This window comes from Molossus molossus, unplaced genomic scaffold, assembly GCF_014108415.1.
Source record: "Molossus molossus isolate mMolMol1 unplaced genomic scaffold, mMolMol1.p scaffold_m16_p_21, whole genome shotgun sequence".
Taxonomy (NCBI): Eukaryota; Metazoa; Chordata; class Mammalia; order Chiroptera; family Molossidae; genus Molossus; species Molossus molossus.
Genome location: NW_023425357.1, coordinates 42973294 through 42997356, shown reverse-complemented (window position 1 = coordinate 42997356; position 24063 = coordinate 42973294). Strand labels below are relative to the sequence as shown.

At 39.8% G+C, this 24063-nt stretch overlaps 1 protein-coding gene across 3 annotated transcripts in view; it reads left to right on the top strand.

Annotated features, from left to right (window-relative positions):
* The window catches only part of NUP93 (nucleoporin 93), a 104519-nt gene that overhangs the window by 43748 nt on the left and 36708 nt on the right, over positions 1 to 24063 (top strand). The window contains exons 1-2 of one of the 3 annotated variants that reach the window (XM_036275481.1): positions 3455 to 3833; positions 21239 to 21301. Coding sequence is in view for 1 of the 3 variants with exons in the window: in XM_036275480.1 (XP_036131373.1) it covers positions 21239 to 21301 (63 nt within the window). In the remaining 2 variants the exon portion in view is untranslated. Of the gene's footprint in view, positions 1 to 3454; positions 3834 to 21238; positions 21302 to 21331; positions 21418 to 24063 lie in introns of those variants that run through there. The other 2 variants (XM_036275480.1, XM_036275482.1) reach the window with 2 other exon arrangements.

The following is a 24063-nucleotide window of genomic DNA, read 5'->3' as shown; positions in this document are numbered from 1 at the left end:
CTGTCACCCTTGGTGGGCTTAAGAAGGATGTTCAGAAACAACTCAAAGAGGAGGGTTGGTGTTACTGGTCAAGGCTGAGAAATTACGAAGATTAACTAGATTGAGGGTTGAGAGTTCATATCAGTTTGAGAGATGAGCTAAGAAACACTGTTCAGAGAGTAGCTCCAGAATTTTTCAGAGCCACTGGTCTAAAGGTAAGAGTTGTGGCAGTAAAAATTAATATATGGGTGAAGTCTATAGCATGGGGCAAGGGAGCCAGGTCTCAGCAAGGAGAGAGGAGCCAGGAGGAGGAGGAGGATGGTGGGCTGGGAAGGTAGCCAGAATCCAGCTATGCCTCTGAAGGCTAGAGACTAGGGGACGGTAATTGCCCAACCTCACATGGCCTCTCATTCTTACCTCTTAAAAGCACTTTCCCACCAGTGATATTACTTGATCTTCCCAGCAGCTCAGCAAACCTGGCAGAAGGCAGAACAGAGCTCACCAGGGATCTGTAAAAGTTTGGTTTCTGGGTAAAGCCTTGCATATTGTCAGTGCACTTTATAGCTTTACAGTTGTTCACTTGAACATAATTTCACTGGTGATTATTATAATTCTACTTGAACCACAGAATTTCAGTGGCTTTCTTTTTCTATTCTGTATTCTTGTGTATTCATGGTAACAGGTAAAAAAGGGGGGATATTAATGCCACACCTTCAAAAATGTCTTCTCATTCTTGTTGTGTTGTACAAGTTAACTGCTGTTATAGTTCAGAATGGTGTAGCACACGGAGGATTTAAAAAAGCTGGTATCGATCCCCTTGGGTAGAAAGGATTAGACGTCATCTCTGCAAGCCCATTTTTATTCTTTATATTAATAAATGCTGTCTCCACTAGTTCTCTCCCTTTTCTCTTTTAGTTTTTGGTGCTTAGGGCTGTATAACACAAAACTCAACAAGGGCCTACCAAATAGACATTTAGGAATGGACCACTTTGTGTTCAGCTGGGGATAAAACAAGTGGAGAGGCCCTGGCCGGTATGGCTCAGTGGTTGAGCTTCAGGCCACTGCACACAAAAGGGTTGGGGGTTGGATTACCAGTCAAGGGCATGTACTTGGGTTGCACATTCAATCCCATCCCTGGTTGGAGCGCTGGAGGCATCTAATCGATGTGTCTCTAAAAACACTAAAAAAAAAAGTGGAGGGGTACCTCCTTTGTAAGGTGGCTGCTTTTCAGCGTATTTATGACCTTCACATACATATTTAGGTATCTGGGTCTGAGGCAGGTTAACACTTATTAGTACCCTCTATTCCGAGGTCCTTTCAGCGAGAATCTGGTTTCCTTACTCATAGATTGGGGGAAGATGGAGTCTGAGCTGGTATACAATTTATTCTAGCATAAATATCATTTTAATTTATTTGTCGGCCATATGATGAAGAAAAATGTCTTAATAGTGAGTGATTCAACGAGCTATTTTTTGTTTTGTTTCTTAGTAACTAAAGGGGGTTTCTCATTCACCTATAATGAACTTCACAAGGCTCCCTCAGAGAATAGGTTTTAACCATTGGTGAAATGGTTTGATTGTAACCGCACTGGGGTCTGTGGGTTCTTTTTTCTTCTTGCTCCTTCCAGGCAGAGACTCTTATTGCTGCATATCCACTATGCTCCAATGCAGTATTTATTTGATCCCAAACAAGAGTTTGCTTCTTGGACTGGTTCAGAGACAGGTCCCTCAGAATTGTCTTTTATTGGAGCATAAACCAAGCCTGGTTAATTTCAAAGCTACCCCCAAAACACAGTTTTTCCCTCTTTGTGCAGTTTCTGAGCTGCTAGTGGTACCTCGTATTGGGTCTGGAACAAAAAAAAAAGCTTGAATTGTTGACTGTTTGGTTCAACTACTGTGACATCGAATAGCACTGTTGGTGCTGTTAATTTTAAGTTAGGGGAACAAACCAAAGTAGAAAGCTCTTGAGCTCAAAGCGCTTGTTAACACATGCTCCTCCAAATTATGCGTTTGGTGCTATTGCAATGAATAAAACAAAAGAAATCATGAGCTGATTTTTATGTTAGTAACATAAATTCTTTCATTGTTACTTTCAGACACCAATGTGTTCCTATGTTCATTTTCTTTCATACAGTTTTCTCTTTCTCTCTCTTTTTTTTTTTTTTTTTTTTATAAAACAAAAGTCTGAAACATCTCAACTCTCTGCACTTAATTGGCAAAAGTTCTGTTATAAGATATAAAGGTTAATAGCTTTTTCTTTTAAAGCAATGAAATCTGTAGCTTGGTTCTGCTTTAAATACCAAATCTATGATTGTACATGAATAAGAACCGTAAGTAGCCAAATTCTAGAAGCTAAGTAGCCAAGTTAATATTTGTATAAAATATTTTATGAAATTGGCAAACATCATGTGTAGGTGTTGGTTTTGCAACCATCAGATTGCAATTACAGGGTTTGTGGATTTTGTTTTTAAAGATGAAAAAGTCTTTCTCTTGATTTTTCTTTTGCAGTCTGCCCCATAATGACAGTCCACTACCTGCCTGGCTTGACTTGAGTCATATGGTGTCTGTTTCTTAGTGTGGTTTCGTCTTTGCTTCTTCACAAGCTTCCCTGTAATTACATAGTTATTTGCTGCACTGAATTCTTTTAGCGACAATGAAAAACACATGTTTGTATTTTAATGTAGTCTTTAATTTTCAGGTTGTACATTAAAACATGGAGAGAAAAACCTTTCTGAGGAATACTTTTAAAAACCATTATGGTATAATGGGAGTATTCACTACTTACACATAATATATTTTTCCTCTAAACATTGTACAAAGAAGTGACAGTTGAGCTGAGCATATGTTAATAAAAGGTCTGCATTTTCCTGTGTCACTGACAGTTTCATTGGCTGTATATTCCTGAGATGCAAATAACCTTGGTTCTGTTCAAAGCTGTAATTAATCTGAATAGTTATTTTAACTGTATCACAATCTTTTAACTACTGAGAAGCTAAACATTTAAGATGGTGAATTTACTGTTCTGTGTGAAGGATGGTGCAATTGACGAGGGCACAGTCATCTGAGATGCTTGTGTGTGTTGGAGCTACACATTCTGTAGGCTAAAAATGGCAGAATCTATTTGCTGCTGTGTAAAATCTTTTAACTACCATTTATTTTAGCATCATGGCATGTGCAAATTCTTGCTGCTCAGTTAAGGGACCAGCTTCACAACTGGAGTTACAGTCTGCTTACAGCACTGCATCACAATGCAGCAAATACATTTTCCACATTAACCAAACATGACAGCTGAAGCGATTTCTAACCATGCAAGATGTCGGAAGTCATCAAAAATTCACATCAGAGTAATTGCAGTAGCTTGGGTCAGGGAAAAAAGTATCATAGCATTCCTTGTCTACATGTTGTCTCTCCCCCTCTTAAATCTTAACTTGGTACAGTCCGTTAACAATAAAATACCCTTCTGTAACCTATAAACTGTTACTCCCATCAGTTTGTGCCTTCAAACTGATGGCTGACTTCTCTGAATTTGTGTAGTGCAGCAGGAATGGTGATGCTGTGCCCTGGGGGCTGCAAGGCACCCTTTTTCAGGGGGCCCTGCAATTTCATTGTCTAATTGGGACTCTTTAGTGCATCAGTCATATCAACATTTGCAGGGTGTTCTCTTTTCCTTTTTCTTTTCTCTCTCTCTCTCTCTCTCCTCTTTTCCTACCCATTTCTCCCCACTTCTGGCTGTTTGGAGTGGGAAAAACTTGAGCACTGGTTCTAACAGAGCTCATCCCATGTGGAAGGTATGGAAGAACTGCAGTGACCAACAGCATCCACCGGTCTGAAACTACCTAAATTTGAGAGCTGCAGGTAGGATTGCCTTTGCCTGTGTTTGCCTGTGTTTTGTAAAGAAATTAAGATAAATGCCGCTAGTAAATAGAATGGCAGTGTGTTGTTGCAGTACCTCTTACAGATGGGGTCTTGGGTTGTTTAAAATGTTGAGACAAATTCAGAGGCATTTAACTCGTTTGATAGAAAAAGTACTTGATTCTCCTGAGAATTGTTCAAATTTGTGCCTTGTCATTCTAATATTTTTCTTAAAATACAAAACAAAACTGTTGGGTAGGTCAGAGAGATATTTGCTTAAAGATTTAAATGTTTTTTTTAGGATTTTTGCAGACTTCTTTTAGTAGTACGTAGTGTGGACTTTCTTTAGGATTCTTTTAAAAAGATGCATATGAAGTGCAATTCTTATTTGAGGTAAAATATTAAAGTAGAATTTTTCTTTGCTAAAACCAGATCAGATGACTGTGTGTGTGTGTGTGTTTTTATTTGTGTATGTGTGTATGTAGCATACCTTACCAAATAATTCAGTCATTTATATTTTGTTACAGGGAAAAAGTACTATTAGAGATAACTGGAATTATCTCCCAGGAAATGCTTTCGCATAAGGCTTTACATGAAAAAGAACTAAATAGTAACACCAAAGACGTGGACTCTTAAAGTTTCTTTTCTTTTTAAAATTCATCCTCAAAAGAGTATGCTAGGAGTCCTTTAAGTGTATTTTAAATTTTTGGTGTGGAAAATGTGATTTGTATAAGTGAAATGAAAACTTCTAAGTCATGCAAGTGTTATCTGGAGGGTAATAAAATTGTAAATGTTGCCTATAACAATTCTTTTAATTCAGCATTAAAAAGCAGCTTACTAGTTGTATATGCTGCTTACAATGCTGTATAGCTTTTTATCCCAAGGAATGCATTTGTATCAGGAGACCCGTAGAGTCTGGACTTTTTCCTCAGTGGGGACTTGGAAATTGCTCACCTAGTTAAAAGATATAGCTCACTTCAGAGGTGTGGGACTTTTTGTACCCTTAACAATAGGAAGACTTGAGGAGCTGTCAAGTGGGAAATGGAGGAGGGCTGCTCAGGGAAGTGAGAGGAACTGTGAGAATTTCACTTGTCTAGGCATTAGAGGTCTGGATTTTCCCAAGACAAGGATTCCTTTAAAACTCTGACCCAGTGCAGCATTGCAAAGAATTGATTTCTGAGATGAGACAATGAGCTGTGGTTTGCATTTTGTAAAGATGGAGGAAACCTCTAACACTGACCCTGCATGGGAGATGACTCAATTATCCGTGCCTGGTACAGTTGCAAATTATTTTCCTTTGTCTGAAGTGGGTGGATGCCAGCGCCTTCATCAGAGCTCCTTAATTTAATGTATGGAAACTGTCTCAGCCACCATTTTTAACAATTAGCTGTATCACTGCTGAGGTGAGCTAGGTTCTGAAGGCAGCTGCAAGGCCATTTCATTTATATTAGGTTCTGAGGCATGAGAGCTTTGTTACTGTAAAACTCAGAAATGAATTTGCACACTGCATGCAAGAGTTCTCTAGGAGGGTGGAGAACATTCCCAGAAAGAAAATGGAATCCTTTTGTCTACAGTAAGTATTTCTCATACTCATATAGCGGTGAGAGGTTTGTCTTTGGTTGAATGGGCAAAAAAGACTTTAAAATGAGTGCTGCAAATGTTAAAGGCGTAACAAAGGTTCTTAGGTATGTATTTTTTATGTATGTGTTAGAAACCAAGTGTGTTATATATATGTGTATGTGTGTGTGTGTGTGTGTGTGTGTGTGTATATATATATATATATATATACTTGAACTATAGGTTTTGTGAATGATTTTAACACATGCTTTTAATTAATTTTGCATTTTTAATTTAAGGTAATGAGAGGTATGAATTTATCACTAGTCAGATTAAAATGACACTTGAGAGGAAAAAATAAATCTAAATATGGTATATTTGAAAGAGTCTTCTTTTCACTGTCTTTTCCAATCAGTTTATTTTCCATTTCTAAAGAAAATTGCCAGATTCTAGGTGTTTTTTTTTTTTTTTAGAAAGCACTTTCATGATCTGTAATAGCTGATTAAAATATATAAGAAAAAATGTTTTAACAAAACAAGATTTTGCCCTAAAAGATCAATATATTGGTTCTTTCACTCATTAATGAGGATAATTTTTAGTGCCTTCTGATTAATTAATAGTTGTGACTTCAAAGTTACTTGTGGAAAACTCTTGTTTGTGATTGTAAGCTTAGAAATCTTGATTCTTAAAATGAATTGGATTTGACTGAGCTAATTCCTTTGTTCCTTTATGCTGTTACTTAGAGGAAACAAGTGGATTTTAACTTTGATTTGTGTTTATCTTTTTAAAGGCACTTAACCCTGAAGAATTTATAGTAAGTGCATTTTACAGTAAACTGTACCATGAAGAATTTGCTCAAAATGCTTTAGTAGCCGTTCCAGGAGATGATTCTTCACAGAACTGGGTGCTGGGAAATCCTTTTTAACTTGGTATCAAATTTATAAAGCCAGCCCTTCTTCCAGGTCTGGATGTACTAGCTGTTGGCCATCCAATTCACTGAGCGTTGGTTTTTAATTAATAGATATTTTTGAAATTAGAGGAGAGGAGGATTTTCACATCAGTCTTTTCATTGAAATAGTTTCCTGTTTAGAATCCAAAAAGATTCCATAAAGCTTACAGAAATCTTATTTATGTTTGCAGCATATAAAAATCTAGATCTCTGTATAATATTTTTAATCCCGAGAAGAACATTTAATATATTAATTGCTTAGATATATGGTATATAGGTACATAGAATGCAAAGGGAGTCTTTTCCCTTCAGTTTTATAAGGCTTGTACTTGGAAATAAAAGAGTGTTAGGGCAGCAAATTAGAACTCCATTTTACTTGCAGCTTTGTGTGCACAAAATGTTTGGTTGGATGACATGAAATATGTCAGCCTTCCTTTGAAATGTTTACACTGAAACTGGGTTGAAGATTCTGGTCTGATTTTCTTTCTCTGGCTTTGTGTAAACTGTGTAGTAGGTACTCAGGGGAGACAGCAGAGGCCCAGTTGCTTCTCATTTTCTTTGCCTCCACCATGGTCTACTCAAGTTGGGCTACTGGGAAGAGACTCTCCTTTCTGATACTTGTAGGGGATTCTCAAATCTCTTCATTCTGAAATCTCTTCAGTTTTCTCATGAAATTTTAGTCTGACTGGAGGTAAAGAGTCGGGGGCTGGTTATTTTTGCTACAAAAAAAAAAAATGTATTCATGTCAAATGTTTGAATGCTCTGGCAGTGGGTGTCATAATGTAGATAAGCACGTCCGCCGGCCTGCTGGAATGCTTCTGCGGTGGCACTAAGATGGCAGTGAGGAGGAAGGGAAATGGCGGCACCAGGAGCTCTGTGATAAGAGGTGACCGCATGTGAGTTATTTTTTCCTTCAGTCAAGTTTGAAGTCACCCTAGTAACACTGTCGTGCCAGTTTACAATTCTTTTTTCCCCGTTAGAAGATAGACATTGTAAGATGTTCCTGAAGTAAAGACTTAATTAGCATTTATATCTAGATAGCTTCTGATTGATGCTTTTAAAAAATTGTTGACAAACACGAAAAATTTTAAATAGATACTTTATATCAATACTTCTGAAATTCCTTGCTTTGTGCTTCCTCCTTCCTTTTTTTAAATGTAGAAACTTACTCCTTCCAGTATAAGATGGATATTTAGAAAACAGAAGACAATATGCTTCTCCTTTATGGAAAGATGAAACTGGCATTGCTATGAGAATTTGTTCTTTGCATATTTGGTTCTGATTTTCATTCTTGTTCTTGTGGGCTTTGGTTATTTTATACATAAAATATGTCAGCTGCCTTCAGAAACATATCGTTTATTGTATTTCTTTTGTGGTTCAAGGTACGGGTTGTTTTGGAAGTGATCTACAGTTATAGTGATAGTGACTATGTTACTTTCTTACCTGTTCCCACCTGTCATGGAGTTAGAATTTCTGGAGCTGGCTTTTGAGTTTATGTAATACAGTCAGCTCATCTTACAGCTAAGCAGGGTTTACTGTAGTTAAACAACTTTCTCAAGGTCATACATGTAGAAAGCAGTCAATTTTGCTTTAAATCCAGGCCACCTGATTCCTGATCTGTGCTATGCCTTTATCTGCATTTGACCCCATCTCTTTTTTTTTTTTGTGGGCTTATTGGTGACTGATGGATCTAATAGGTTGAGCTTTTGGCAAAATTTTACCCAAAATGACTTAATTGAGCTGTGCATGGAGTCTTCCTAGGCCTGTATTATAGTAGATGGTATACATTTATAAATGTATTACTCATAAACAAACGTTTAAACATAAGATACATCCTGGAAAGCAAGCTTTTAGGTCCATTGTGTTGACTCGGTGTGAAGGGTGAAGACTCCTAGAATGGTTGCGGGCATCACATTCATCTCTTCTGAGCCAGGATGGAACTGGGTATTCTGACGGGTCTTTTAACTCTAGGTGTGAGGGGTCCCACAGTGCAAGGTTTCCCCTTCTCCTCTTGTATGTATGGGTGTGCTGGGTGAAAGATCTTAGCTCCCTGTAGGTTTGGGGCAATTTGTATTTGAAAAATGGTCTTGCCCTGGCTGGTTTGGCTCAGCTGTTAGAGCGTTGGCCTGCGGACCAGAGAGTCCTGGGTTCGGTTTCCACTAAGGGCACGTACCTCAGTTGCAGTTTTTCTCTGGCTCCGGTAGGTGTCGTATGGGTGGCAGCCACTCAGTGTGTCTCTCTCACGTCGATGTTTCTCTCTCTGTCTTCCTCCCCCTCTCCCTCCCGCTCTGTCTGAAGATAAGTGCAAAAATGTCCTCAGGTGAGGATAAAAAAAGAAAAAGAAAAATGGTCTTGCCCTGGCTGGTTTGGCTTAGCGTTTAGAGCATCGGCCTGCAGTCCAGAGAGACCCAGGTTCGGTTCCTGCTAAGGGCACGTCCCTCGGTTACAGTTTGTCCCTGGCCCTAGTTGGGTCGTGCGGGAGGCAGCCACTTGATGTGTCTCTTTCACGTTGATGTTTCTCTTTTCCTCTCTCTCCTTCCCACTCTATCTGAACAAAAAATGGAAAAATGTCCTCGAGTGAGGATTAAAAAAAGAAATGGTCTTTCTCTCTCCTCCTGTTGCTTGTATTTGTCACTCCAGCTAAGCAGTGTTTTTTGTTTTCTGTACCTATGGTGACAGTGGTGAGTGGTGCATCCTGCAATATGACACAGGGTAAAGTCAGCTCTGACAGGGTGAAGTCCCAATGTTTTCAAACTTAATTAAGGTTTTAGAGTGTGAAATCCCAAGTACTGTTAGCAGAGGAGTACCGTGACAAATTCCATTTAAGACAATGGGAAGTTATAAAAGAAGGTCTCTTGCTTGTTTTTCTTGTTTGTTTTACTGGTCTCCAGACAAATACACTTTTAAAAAAAAGAATTTCTAAACTAGAAGAAACTGCAGGAAAACCAAAGTGCCCTTTTCTGTGACAGCCATGATGATCAGTGCTCCAATCCCATCAGCATAAGCTGTGCTGCATAGCGGGAGGAACTGTGATTTTCGACTGCAGTGTACATGACTGACACCATGTACCAGCAGGGAATTAATATGGCACGTGGTGCCCAAACGTCATCTTGACTAATAGCGCTCCTTGTGCTTGCTAAATAGAACTTGAGCCTTAATCCTGAGCTCTGTAGAAAGCAGCCTGGCAAAAACCATTCAGCTCCCACCTGGTGGGCTCAGAGACACACCCTCTTTTATTTGTCCTTCTTACAGCCCCCAAATCTTGCTTTTGTTTCTTCTTTCCAAGGGGAAAGACATTAGATCTGACAAATCAGGGGATCTATGGGTTTGGTTTTGTTGTTTTTTTTAAATACAGGGTTGTTTTAATGGGTTGTGTTAGAGTGGGTTTGGGGAGCCGATGGGAAGGGATGTTAGCCATGATAAAGGCCATTGATGGATTTCCATTTTTTTAATACTGCAATGTGGTTTTAGTACCCAAAGTTCTTTGAATATGGACCAGTCCGTCTCCAAGATGGAAATCAGTTCCCCAAAGACATTTAAAGCATTTTTTATTGTCCCTTAATGTATCCTCCTTATCTTATCTTTCCATCACCTTAGAGTGGCTATGGCATTAATGTTTTTTTAGATCTGTTTATACCTTTGGGTGAGGAGAGGGTTCTGCTGCTGCCTTTTGAAGCCAAGCATACTTTGGCACACTGCCGTGTTCCATTTGCAAAGCTAGATCAGAAAGTTTTCTCTTCAGAATCTTTCCTCTTCTTGTGTCCCCAAAGGTTAGCCCTAGCAAATGTGCCAGGTTTGGGTGGGGGATGAGGTGGGGAGGAGATAAAATGCACGGAGTTGCTGTCCTTGCTTTCTCCCATGGGGCCACCTCAGCAGTCTGGGAGCAGTTGGCTAGCTGCCCTCCCTCTCCCTTTCTTGGTTTCTAGTGTTCCTGTCCACCGCACACCTCCCTTCTAGGAGTGGTGAGAGAGGATGGCCGGTACAGGCCCAGCCATTGCAGCCTGGTGCATCTGCTACATCACGGCCCCTCTCACTAGGGTGCAGGCTCTGGTTAATTTCTTATGGAAGTGGTGAGGTATCAGCATTGAGCATGTCTCATCCTCTCCCAGACCTGTGACCAACAGCGGAGAGCTGCTTACACAACCCTGGAAGGTTATTTCAGGGCTTCTGGGATTTAAGAGGATGAGAATTCTGCTGGAAAGCATTTTTTCTCACTAGTGCCTAAATGGCCATCATTTATTATTTTATTCATTTATACTGTGCCCTTACTACTTGCTCTTTCTCTATATGGATTCTCCTACCCAGTGACTGAGCTGAGCAGATTGCTTTTTTTTCCTGCATGGCCAAGGATAGGTAGCAGATAACAGGAATGCCCTGGGCCCCTTAAAAGGGCTTTGCAGCTTTAGCACAAGAGACTTAAATGTACCTCCCAGGGATGCAACCCTTGACCTTACTTTCCGAGTACAGCAACCTGGTGTGCTAAGCAGCCTTAGTTTGATGCCTTGGTGTAGAAATAGGAAGAGGCACCTAGTAGTTATGTGCCCACATTGTGTTGACAAGGAGGTGTGTCACCCACCCTTGCACCCCTTCCTACTGCACCGCAGGAATGGCATGTCCCCATTCTCAAAGATTACTTTCCCTTCTGGGTTATGGTGAGGTCTACCTCTTATATTCTTTATCCAATGCTGAAAACCTTGGAAGTTGGGGTTTTTTGTTTTATGATTCCTTCCTTCCTTCCTTCCTTCCTTCCTTCCTTCCTTCCTTCCTTCCTTCCTTCCTTCCTTCCTTCCTTCCTTCCGGTGAGGTCTACCTCTTATATTCTTTGTCCAATGCTGAAAACCTTGGAAGTTGGGGTTTTTTGTTTTATGATTCCTTCCTTCCTTCCTTCCTTCCTTCCTTCCTTCCTTCCTTCCTTCCTTCCTTCCATCCATCCATCCATCCATCCATCCATCCTTTTTTTTGGTGGGATCAGGAAGGGTTTGCAAAAGGCAGTTAGATAGACTTATACGAATAGCTGTCTCAAAGGCTGGTGGTCTTTCCAGAAGGCACAGGTGATATGGAATTGTATCATGGCTATATTGGCAGGTCCTTGAAGAGAACAGATGTGTTAGAATGCTGCCCATAAGGCCATAGGCAGGTCCCAGAAGAGGCATGGCTTGGAGCTGTGCATTCTATTTATTTATTTATTTATTTATTTATTTATTTATTTATTTTTATGGGTGCCTTTTTTTTTTTCTAAGAGAGAGAGAAGAGCATCGATTTGAGAGAAAAACATTGGTTAGCTGCCTTTTGCACACTCCCTACCAGGGATTGAGCCCACAACCTGGGCATGTACCCAGACCAAGAATCGAACCGGGACCTCTCAGTCCATGGGATGTTGCTCAGTCCACTGAGCCATACCTGCCAGGCAGGAGCTGTGTAATCTTGGGTGTAGAATCTTCTTGCACACTTTGAGTCCTCTTCAATCTATGAGAATTTGTAGACCATCCTGTAAACCAGTTTGAGTTATGGGAGCAAGTGATTTGTTTTGCCTTAATGGACCAAATACATCACATAATTGTGTGACCCTTTGTTTAGCCCAGTAGCAAAAATCATGTACAAAATGGGACCCTGCAGCCTGGCAGTGACAGATGGCCTGGTGCCCGTGCAGTGCCATTTTAGAGCCAAGGTATGCCACCTGTGGCTTCAGAGATGCCTGAAGGCCGATGGATGTACAGAGCTGGCAAATAGTGGGACTCCACAGCCACTCTCGCAGGGTCAGCTGCCACCTGCTGCATTGAGAGCAGCTAGGTTTTTGCATAAATGCACAGTGGGAAATCATACAACAGCATTAAAAATGGATTACAATGGGCGATGTCAGCTCTGCCGGCTTAACACTGCTTTCCATGGGGTAGTTTTTGAAGTGATATATATATATATATATATATATATATATATATATATATATATATATATATAATTTTTTAATGTAATCTATGAACAAATATTAAAATTATTGCAGAAAACAAGCAGTGGAACTTATTGTAAATATAAGTGGGAGAATAAAGCCTCCATTTGCTGTTTAGTCTGTATTCCTTGCAAAAGGAGATTCAGTCTCATTTTTTGTCTAAGAAAACAACCAAACATGCTATAAACAAAAGTTTGAAATTTCCTAATCCTGAAAATGTCCCAGTTTAAAAGTTTCTGTCTTCATCTTTTGGGTTTATCAATAATGTACATCTCTTTCGCTTGAGAAACTCCTCGAGGTACTCTCTGTAGGCACCACAAAGGGAGCTAATGAAGAGTGTTCACACCATCTGATAAGCCAAGGGGTCCAAGTACTGGCAGGATTTCTGTGTCCTCATCTGAAAACAGCATCTTGCTTTGTCCTTACTCACTTTCTCCTTAAGTAGCAGTTTTACCTTTATAAAAATTTCACCCAGGAGAAGGTTGCAGAAGAGGTCATTCATTCATTCAGAAATTGGGAAGGAGGTTTGGGGGAGGTTAAGAGAGTAGGTATTTTCCTCAGAAGGAGCTGAAGCAAAATAATGGGTACAGCTTACACTGTCTTGATAGAAATTGGACACTTCTCCATTCACCAACTAAAGTTCTAACAAGTACTTGCAGCACTTATTGGAATTCTTGTTTCCTCTTGGAGGAGACCCTTTTCATTATTTATTTATTTAAAAATTTTTTTTCTCCATTGATTTTAAGAGAGAGAGGAAGGGAAAAAGAGAGAGAAACATCAATGAGAGAGAACATTGATTCGCCGCCTCCTGCATGCCCCCCACTGGGGATCGGGCCCACAACCCAGGCATGTGCTCCAACTGGTAATTGAACCAGTGACCTCTTGGTGCATGGGTCGATGCTCAACCACTGAGTCACACTGACCAGGCCCCTCTTGATTATTTTTAAATTTAGTTTTTTAATCTGCTTATTTTTTGTTCCATCTTCATTGCCTTCCTAGCTATTGCTTGTATCTCAGCAAGGTTATTTTCAACCACTGTGATCATTGTCTACTGTTACTGCATTCATTTGTTAATATTATTTGATTTGGAATATTGGTTACAAGGTTCCTGTTTTTGTATATAGTTTATGTATTAAATAAAAGGATACGAGATTTTTATTGCACCCACCACGTGTTTTTGTCCTATGTCAGATTTCTTCTGGTACAAAGATGGTCTCTGGGTGCCTCACTTTCTGTTTTGACAGAGTGGATTGCCAGTTGGTCTGTTGAAGAGGAAAAGACATGAGATAGCCTTTTGTTTTTTGAGGGCCATGTAAACAGTGGCTTTTGCTTTGTGGGGCCACCTTAGACTAATTATTTTATCTTTTTTTATTTTATTACTTAACAATTAGGAAATGTGTCTTCTTCAATTTAAACCATTTGTGTAACTAACAAATCACTTATTTGTAGTAGGTGGGAAGCAAAGACCTGTGAAAGATCAGTTTCAGCTCTTTTTTTGTCATGTTACTTTCCTTACCAAAGTATATACTGAATTTTTCTCACAGAGACCCTTATTTCTTACAGTTTTTAGTTTGGAAAGCAAATAAGATAATTTGGTCCAGCCGGTGTGGCTCAGTGGTTGAGCATCGACATGCACCAAGAGGTCACAGGTTTGATTCCCGGTCAGGGCACATGCCCAGGTTGTGGACCAACTCCCCAGTGGGGGGCATGTAGGAAGTGGCCAGTTGATATTCTCTCATTGATGTTTCTATCTCTCTCTCTCTCTCCCTTTCCTTTCCTCTCTCTCTAAAATCAGTAAAGAAAAAAAAAAAGATAATTTGGCCATTTGACAAAAACAAATATCCCTTTGCTCATTCTCTTCTTCTATAGTAGGCATTAGCTGCTACTTGTATTCTGGAACCCAGAGTTGGCAAGATAATAAAAAATTGCATTTTCATGCCCATCTTTCTCAACCTGAGCCATTTAAAAGCCAGTTTGGTTGCCTGTGACCCATAGAAATACATTTTATACCATCACCTACTTCATACATACACATAAGTACATATAATTGAAAGAAAAGTTCCACAAAACATTTACCCATACCAAATATCTGTTTTATTGTATTTCACTTTTTAAAAATTGCTGGTTGATTTCATGACCCAAGTATGGGTTCTGACCCACATTTTGAAAAAACACAGTTCTAAATGAATGCCAAAAACTTGATATTTATTGTCTCATTCTTCCCCCACTAAGTGAAGTAGGGGGAAGAAAGGAATAAACATGCAAGCATAACATATCTGTTTATCCCTCTTTGAAAGGGGGCTAGTCTGAACTTTACTGCTTAAAAACCAGGTAACCTTAATATGGAATCTCAATATGAAGGTCTAGATGAAGGTCTAGCCCTGGCCAGTTTTGTTCAGTGGTTAGAGCATTGGCCCGCAGACCAGAGAGTCCCAGATTCGGTTCCCGCTAAGGGCACATACTTTGGTTGCAGTTTGTCCCCAGCCCTGGTTGAGGTCGTGTGGGTGGCAGCCACTCGATGTGTCTCTTTCATGTCGATGTTTCTCTCTCTCTCTCTTCTTCCCTCTCTCCCTCCAGCTCTATCTGAAGATAAATGCAAAAAATGTCCTCAGATGAGGATTCAAAAAAAAAAAGGAGTTGGTAGAAGGTCTAGAAACCAACTTGTACAACTTTTAAAATATTTAACCTATTTTAAATTTTTTAATTTTTCAGTTACAGTTGACATACAATATTTATTCGTTTCAGATGTACAATGTATTGATCAGACATTTTATAACTTACAAATTGATCACTCTGATAAATCTAGTGCGAACCTGTATTAAGAACACACTTTGAAATATGGTCCAGTTAACTAGTATTGGGAGAGTCTAGAATTGGTTTAAAAGTGAGGACTAGAACCAGATGTGTGTAATAAAGATGTAGAACACAGTAATCATCATACCCATGTGCAGTAGCTCGTATTAGTACTGGTTTAAGGATTAGTATTCTCTGAGCCTTTAACTTATATCATCATTAAAGGGGAACTAACATTAAACTTGATGAAGAAAACAAATTTAAAGATATTTTACTCCCCTCCTGGACTCTCCATTTAGAGATAAAAGGAGATTTTTCCTTTATTTCTTGATTTAGAAGTTTATTCCCTGAGTATCTCAGAAACAGTTGATCTCTTGAGAGTTAGAACTGTGTGTAATGAATTCTGCCTCTGCCTCGTCCTGGTGAGGAACCCTTGGTCCCATCAGTTAAATGCTGAAATCTGTTTTGTACCTATGAAATGGGGTGGAGATGGATGGGGGAGAAGTGGGAGTGATCATGTCAACTCTTACATATTTGTAAAAGATTAGCAATAATGTCTTTGAATTGCTTAAAGCCGTGTCTGGCCCTTAATTGCTTTCTGAGTGGGAGCTGTTATATGCTAGAGAAACCTCGAAACCATAACCCATTCAAGGAGCCAGCTAGAAGAGGGTCTGTTTCCAGGACTCTGGCAGTGAGGAACAGTATACAGATGGGGACGTCAGGAGTAGTTCTTTCACCTCCTAGGCCTATAGATATTTATGGAATGTTCCTTATTGTGTAGCAGGATGGGGTGGAAGCCTGTGAGCAATTAAAAAGTACTGTTAGCAAGAAGAAGGGGGATATTAGTGATGAGGAGCTCTGAGGGTCACAGACTCCTGGCATCTCTGAATGTAAGGTGAGTTGTTGGGCTTTCTCCATGACCAGGGGCCTTTAAGGTGGCAGGGAGCCCCAACCAAAGAGAGAAGGCACTACCCTTCCTGCCTAGCTCACCTCTCCAGAAAACCTATTTTCTAATAAGCTCTAAAAGTGTTTATCTGAAACAGAGAGCCCAAAAATTGACCCAAGACAATATGCCCAATTAATATCTGACAAAGGTGGCAAGAGCATAGGGTGGAGTCAAGACAGTCTCTTCAATAAATGGTGTTCGGAAAATTGGACAGCTACTTGCAAAAAAAATGAAGCTAGACCACCAACTTACACCATACACAAGAATAAACTCAAAATGGATAAAAGACTTAAATGTAACTCGTGAATCCATAAAAATTCTAGAAGAAAATGTAGGCAGCAAAATTTCAGACATATGCAGCAGAATTTTCTCTAATACCACACCTAAGGCAAGAGAAACAAAAGATAAAATGAACACATGGGACTACATCAAACTAAAAAGCTTCTGCACAGCAAAAGAAACAATCATCAAAATGGAAGGGGAATCCACCTTATGGGAGACCATAATTGCCAATGATGCGTCAGATAAGGGATTAATTTCCAAAATATATAGAGTACTCATACAGTTCAACAAAAGGAAGACACAGAACCCAGTCAAAAAATGGGCAGAGGACCTAAATAGAAACCTCTCCAAACAGGACATTCAAATGGCCAAGAGACATATGAAAACATGCTCAATGTTACTAATCATCCGAGAGATGCAAATTAAAACAACAATGAGGTGGTATCACCTCACACCTGTCAGAATGGCTGCCATCAACAAATCATCAAACAAGTGCTGGCGAGGGTGTGGAGAAAAGGGGACTCGACTACACTGCTGGTGGGAATGCAGACTGGTGCAGCCACTATGGAAAACACTATGGTGTTACCTTAAAAAGTTAAAAATTGAACTGCCATTTGACCCAATGATCCCACTTCTAGGAATATACCCCAAGAAGCCTGAAACCCCAATCAGAAAGAATATATATACTCCTATGTTCATAGCAGCACTGTTTATAATAGCTAAGATCTGGAAACAACCCATCAGTAAGTGAGTGGATAAAAAAGCAGTGGTACATGTACACAGTGGAATACTATGCAGCTGTAAGAAAGAAAGAAAGATCTCTTATCATTTGAGATGACATGGAGGGACCTGGAGAGTATTATGCTAAGCGAAACAAGCCAAGCAGGGAAAGACAAATATCATATGATCTCATTTATTTGTGGAATATAATGAACTAAACAAACTGATGAACAAAATTGACCCAGAGACATAGAGGTAGGGTACAGACTGACAAACCCCAGAAGGGATGGGGTGGGGGGTGAGATAAACCACAGAACGTATATGCATGTATGCTTAACCAGTGGACATAGACAACAGAGCTGGGGAATGGGTGGGGGAGATGGGGAGGAGGGTGTCAATGGGGGGGGGGACATCTGTAACAAAAACAAATTAATAAAAATAATTAATACAGCCCTGGCCGGTTTGGCTCAGCGGTTAGAGCGTCGGCCTGCGGTCCGGAGAGACCCGGGTTCGGTTCCCGCTAAGGGCACGTACTTCGGTTGCAGTTTGTCCCCAGCCCTGGTTGGTCGTGCGGGTGGCAGCCACTCGATGTGTCCCTTCACGTCGATGTTTCTCTCTCTCTCTCCCTCCCTCTCTATCTGTACAAAAAATGGAAAAATATCCTCGGGTGAGGATAAAAAAAAAAAAAATTAATACATATAACCAATGGACATGGACAACAAAGCTGGGGACAGGGCAGGGAGGGAGGGGGAGGAGGGTGTCAGTGAGGGAAAAAGGAGAAACATCTGTAACAAAAATAAATAAATAATAATTTAATAAATAAATAAAAGTATCTCTCTGGGATGAGAAGTGTCTCACAGGAAAGTTGGAAGGAAACACACACTCGGAAAAGGGAAGTCGAGGAAGAGATCCATGGGAAACTTGGGCTGAAGCAGGTATTTTTCTGCCCGACTTTTTATTTAATTTGTTATTTTTTCTTGCGTGTCCTTGAAAAGAAACTAACTGCCACTAGATGGCACACAGATCCAGCACTATTCTGACTGGATCCAGCACTAATCTATTGTTTCAAAGATTCTTTTCGAAAGATAGATCACCAGTAATATGTTGTTTTTAAAAATAAAATGTGACTGTAGCCCTAGTGCTTAATTTTTAGAAAAGAATAAAGGATGAAAATTCAAATTTAAAATCTGTATATTTTGTGGGCTCAGTTTGTGCTGTAGAGAAAGCCCAATTGTTGAAGTACATAATGGCAATAAATATTTTGAAGAAGAAAATAATCTGCTCAGAGCAATATTTTTTTCTTCTTTCTCTTTAACTATTGCTTGAAATTTTATTTTCTAAAAATTTTTTAGAATTGTATTTCTTAAAGAACAAGTAACATACTGTTACTTGTGTCTTCATCAATGTTTCTGTCTCCCTCTCCTTTCCACTCTATCTAAAAAGTTAATGGAAAATATCCTCAGGTGAGGATTAACAAAAAATAAAAAAAAAATTTTTTTAATGTGTTATTATTGCTTTGCATTTGGGCTTTAATTGTGTGTATGTGTATGTGAGTTATATGTAGACATGGGTACAGTCAAAAGAATGGGATAGGCTGGTCATTGATTGGAAAGAGCAGAGAAAGCCCAGTGAGGGGGTGGGGCACTTGGCACAGCCCCTCCTACCCAAACCAAAAAGAAAAAATAAGACAGGCATTGTCAGGTCCTGGCTATCACCCTCCTGGTGCCTTCCTCCAATGTGACAATCACTTCCCATAGCAGCAGCCATGAAAAGGTTCAACACAGCATTTGTATGCCCTTTGTTCAGGACCAGCATTCAAAGATAATAGCTCCATAGCTTTGTTTATAAACTGTGACACTAAAGCCTTTGCTTTAGCCATTGAAGACCACTCAAGAAAGGAAATTCATAATAAAGGTTTGTTGACTTGGTGTAATCATGTGCTATGAAGGGTATAAACAAAGTCCATTAAAATCCCTCCCATCACTTTGTGTCTGGTTCCCCTGCCATGGCCAGAAGCAGGCATTTGTTAATAAGCTGCCACCTTCTGCATGGACACATGGGGTCCTAGGTTTATGTGCTCTGGTTTATTGAGGCCATTGCAATAGTAAGCAAGTGACCAGTGCCACTCCCCACCCTACTTTATCACAAGTTACAGGTATTGGAGGAGTCTTCATGTGTGTCCTCAGCAACTGCCCTGGAGGAGCCTATTTCCTGGGCTGCTGCCACTGTCCCTGTCCATCTCAGTGTACCACCCAGGTTGGGATGTGACAGTGGGTGTGGGAAAATTGTGGGCCAATACATAAGAGATCCGGGGAATGTGTAATGATTAGTAATAGTGTATTTAAATTTGTATCCCCAGTCTTATCCAGACCTCCACCTGTTATCTCTCTTTTTTTTTTATCCTCACCCGAGGACATTTTTCCATTTTTTGTTCAGATAGAGTGGGAGGGAGAGAGAGGACGAGAGAGCGAAACATCGATGTGAAAGGGACACATCGAGTGGCTGCCACCCGCACAACCAACCAGGGCCGGGGACAAACTACAACAGAGGTACGCGCCCTTAGCGGGAACCGAACCTGGGTCTCTCTGGACCGCAGGCTGACGCTCTAACCGCTGAGCCAAACCAGCCAGGGCTCACCTGTTATCTCTTAACCAGCAGCCTCATATCTGGGACTGTTTGAACTAAATATACTAAAATGTACAGCTGGTAAATGTTAATAAATGATCAAAAATGAATTCTTTAACCATGATAGTAAGTTTTCAAGAAAACTGTCAAATAATGTTTTTGAGTTCAGCATGCCATTTTAAAAGCTTTATCCTAATTCTGTTTTGGATTACCTTCCCCAAAGAGTTTCTGAAAAAGAAAAAAGAGCAAAAACATGATTCTGGCAAAACAAGTCATTTTGGACAAATGCAACAGTACTGTGCTTGACATGCTTACCTTACATTACAGCGTATATAGGTGGATCTAATATATAGGGCAACTTAAATTCTTTCGTATTATGACTAAGACTTTGATCTTTACCTATTAGCAGATCATCTTCCTTTTTCCTTCTTGGGTCCCTTGTCTCAGCTATGCAAAAGAAACGTCACCCATGTGTGAGGGGCAAGGAGTTGGCATGGAGGCAGACCCCCAAAGCCCGCTCTGTCTGCATCTGTGGCCAGCTGTCAAGATGCCATCAGGACACAGACCTTCTCCTGCCTCCCCAAGACCTCAGCTTCAACAATGAGGACAGTGAATAGCAACAAAGAGATCATCCTGGGCATCTCTTTCTTTAATGTCACAAACAGATCTAAATCTAATTGATTCTAATAGTAAAGCTACATGTATTGAACCTTGGGCCAAGCACTTCAATACATTATCTCACTTAATACTCATTTTGCATATGAGTAAACTAAGGTTTAGAGAGTTTGGGTGTCTTGGCTAAAATCATGCCATTAGTAAATGGAGGCACTGTGATTTGAAATTAGGTCTGTCATTGTGTTATTGTATAGTTGCATTTTGATGTATTTAACCCTGTGCATATTAAACCAGACTGTGGACTGTCTCCTCCTCACCCCACCTGCATTAAACAAGTAGCAGATGTCATTAGGCCTGATATAGGCAGTGCATGTGGCAAAACCCCAGAAGCAGTGTATAAAGAAATGGGTTTTTTTACACATTGACAGCCATTGACAAACAGGTGAGAAATACCCAGACAAGTAGATGGCAATGGCGATGGTTTCCTGAATATCAGGAAGAAATTGAAGAATTCATTGAAAGCAACAGAGAAATAAGTAAAAAATAAATGTCCCAGCCATGAAATAAATGGCCTATTTGTTGAAAAAGAAAGCAACAGAGAAATAATAGACTAAGGAACAGTTTGAGGCTCTGTGACTGGCCACGTAGCCAAAGCTATATCTGTGTCTATAATATGAGCCATTTAGGAATTGAAGGGCTGTCCTGACTTCACTTTTTATGTCTATAAGACATGAGATTTTACTGCTTCCTGGTGACTTTACCTTCTGACAATCATCATGTGCTCCCAGAATGAAAGAAAATAGAACACGTTTATAATAACTATCTATTTTGATATTTTCAGGTTGAGAGTGTTTTGTGAGGGTGACGGTGGGCAGGGTAGAAGATATCCTTATGGTTTTTTCCCTACAGTGTACTTTTGATGTTTTGATGGTTAATTTGAACCTAAGTTGTGTCATTTCTCCCCCCTTTCTTAGGGCTTCCTAAAGAATGAGAAGGACAATGCCCTGCTGTCTGCTATCGAAGAGTCCCGGAAGAGGGTAAGAAACAAGCCTAGGTGTAGGTGTACAACCACGGTGAGGGCGGCCTTAGGGACCGGGAGCACAGGTTCTGGAAGCGAGCCTGTGCCCAAGGCCCAGCTCTCCTGCCTAGACAAGTGAGTTTACCAGAGGGAGTTCTGCAGGAACTTTTTCTGAGGAAAACATCCTGCTTATAACTATATGTTTGTTTAGTGACTGAAATGCATCTGAAACACTGGGCTGATCAACTAATTGTTAAATTATTAAAATGGAAGGGCCAGACAATCCTTTGGTTTCATTGTTATAGGTAAAAGTGGTATTTTGGTTTCTGAATCAGCAGTTCAGAGAGCAATTATGATCATTGATAATTTTCCTCAGTTTCTTTTTATCACCCAGGTTGACTTTCTATGCTACCTTTTATTTATTTATTTTATTTATTCCTCACCCAAAGATATTTTTCTGTTTATCATTAGATAGAGTGGGAGGAAGGGAGAGAGAGAAAAACATCAATGTGATAGAGCCACATTGACTGGTTGCCTCCTGCATGACCTGATCAGGGCCGGGGACGAACCACAGCTGAGATACCCACCCTTGACTGAAATCGAACCTGAGACTCATTGGTCCGTGGGCAGACGCTCTAACCACTGAGCAAAACCGGCCAGGGCTATTATTATTTTTTTATTAAAGTATAGGTGACATATATTATGTTAGTTTCAGGTATACAACCTAGTGATTCAACATTTATATTCCTTATTATGTGATCACCACAATAAATCTAGTAATCTGTCATCATACAAAATTATTATGGGTAGTGTTGACTATTTTCCCTGTGCTGTGCATTAACATCCTATGAGGTTTTTTATGTTTTTGTTTTTTTTAATAACTGGAGGTTTGTACCCTGTTCTCTGTGTCTGTGAGTCTGTTTTTATTTTGTTTCATTTGTTCATTTGTTTTGTTTTCTTAGATTCCACATATAAGTGAAATCATGTGGTATTTCTATATCTCTGCCTGACTTACTTTACTTAGTGTAATACCCTCTAGATCCATTCATGTTCTTGCAAATGGCAAGATCTCATTCTTTTTTTTTTTTTCTTTATTGATTTTAGAGAGAGAGGAAGGGAGAGGGAGAGAGAGATAGAAACATCGATGAGAGAGAACATCAATTGGCCGCCTCCTGCGTGCTCTTGACTGGGGATTGGGCCCACAACCTGGGCATGTGCTCTGACTGGGAATCGAACCAGCAGCCTCTTGGTGCATGGGTTGATGCTCAACCACTGAGCCACACCAGCCGGGCAAGATCTTATTCTTTATGCTGCCTTTTACATTAATAATTTCTCAAGCTCTTGAAGAAAACAAAAACAAGCTAGCTTGACCCTTAAAAGGGTAGTAAGTCAGCCAGAGCAGCTGTTATATGTGTAGCAATTCTTCCAAGAAAATCAAAGATCGCTTATTTTAATAATGTGAGTTATTGCTATTTGTTACAAGGATTAAAAAATCAAAATCTTTCCAAAACTTCCCATTATGGAGTAAGAGATTTTCAGGCCACCGGAGTCTTTGGAGGAGGAAGGTTAGCAATCATGTGGATTTGACTCTAAAAAGGCAGCTACTCTCCCAGCATCTGTAAAGGCCAGTAGGGGGTGAAGGGAGACCTCTGTTTTGCTGTTTACTTATATAATCTTGATATCAAGTGAAATATATTTCTATATTATTTATGTAAAAAATAATAAAGTATAAAAAAATGCTTTTCAGTGTGCTTTATTAGAATGTTCCATGCAGGTAGAAATGTCTCAGTAAGGCAGCAGGAGGCGTGTCAGCTCTAATTTATAAGAAAATGTTCCAAAGGACTGACATGTTTAATTCAGAGTAAAATGCCCTAAAATTTTATTAATTATATTTTTGGCAACAGTACTTATTTCTAGATGTAAAGAAATACACTTGATTCAGATTTGAAAATATTTTTTAAAAATATTTTTTGTTGTTCACACTTTGAATAAGTTACCAACTTTGATTCTCCTGCTGTAAAGGACTGATGAAATTAAATTAGGACTGTCGAATGCCACCAAGTCTTATTAATCCACTTACCCTTTGGAATGTGTTCTGGAATTGGCAGTCTCTGAACATTGTGCCATACTGAGACGAAATGTGCAGCCAGCCAAAACATTTAAGTGACATATCACAGTGCAAAATGTGTGCATATGTGTTTGAGGGAGGTATTCCAGTGTTGGGAGCCAGCCTGGGGGAGACCTTTCACCTGACCGGACACCAAGAGATTGCCACTGAGCAGGAGTCATTTTCAAACAAAGACTGAGTAGCTTCCTGGCATTTTGGTGGTAATTTTATGTTTGAATAACTTGCCAGTGTCCTGCTGAAATGCCAAGAAAAGCTACAAAACCACAAATGTGTCCTATCTTTCCCCATTTGGTGCCTCCCAGCAAAAACAGAACAACATTATCAGAACATATGTAGAGCTTCTAAATGCCAGCAACAGCTCAGTAATAAGCCGGTGTGAAGTCAAGGCATATTGCCCTCTTCCCTTTATGAAAACGGGGTTTGTTCTCAATACAGTTGCCCAGTTCGCTCCTTGCTTTCCTTTCTTAACTGTGTTCAAAGAACTATATTTCCACACATAATTTGAACGATTTTTATTTAATTTGTAAGTTTCTCCACTGCTTTGTCATTTTCTGTGGTTTGCCCTGTCTTTTCATTTTAGTCCTTCTCACCCTTACAGGTCATCTCTTCCTCTTCCCTTGGGTTTCTTTCCTTCTTTTTCCTACTATTCCCTG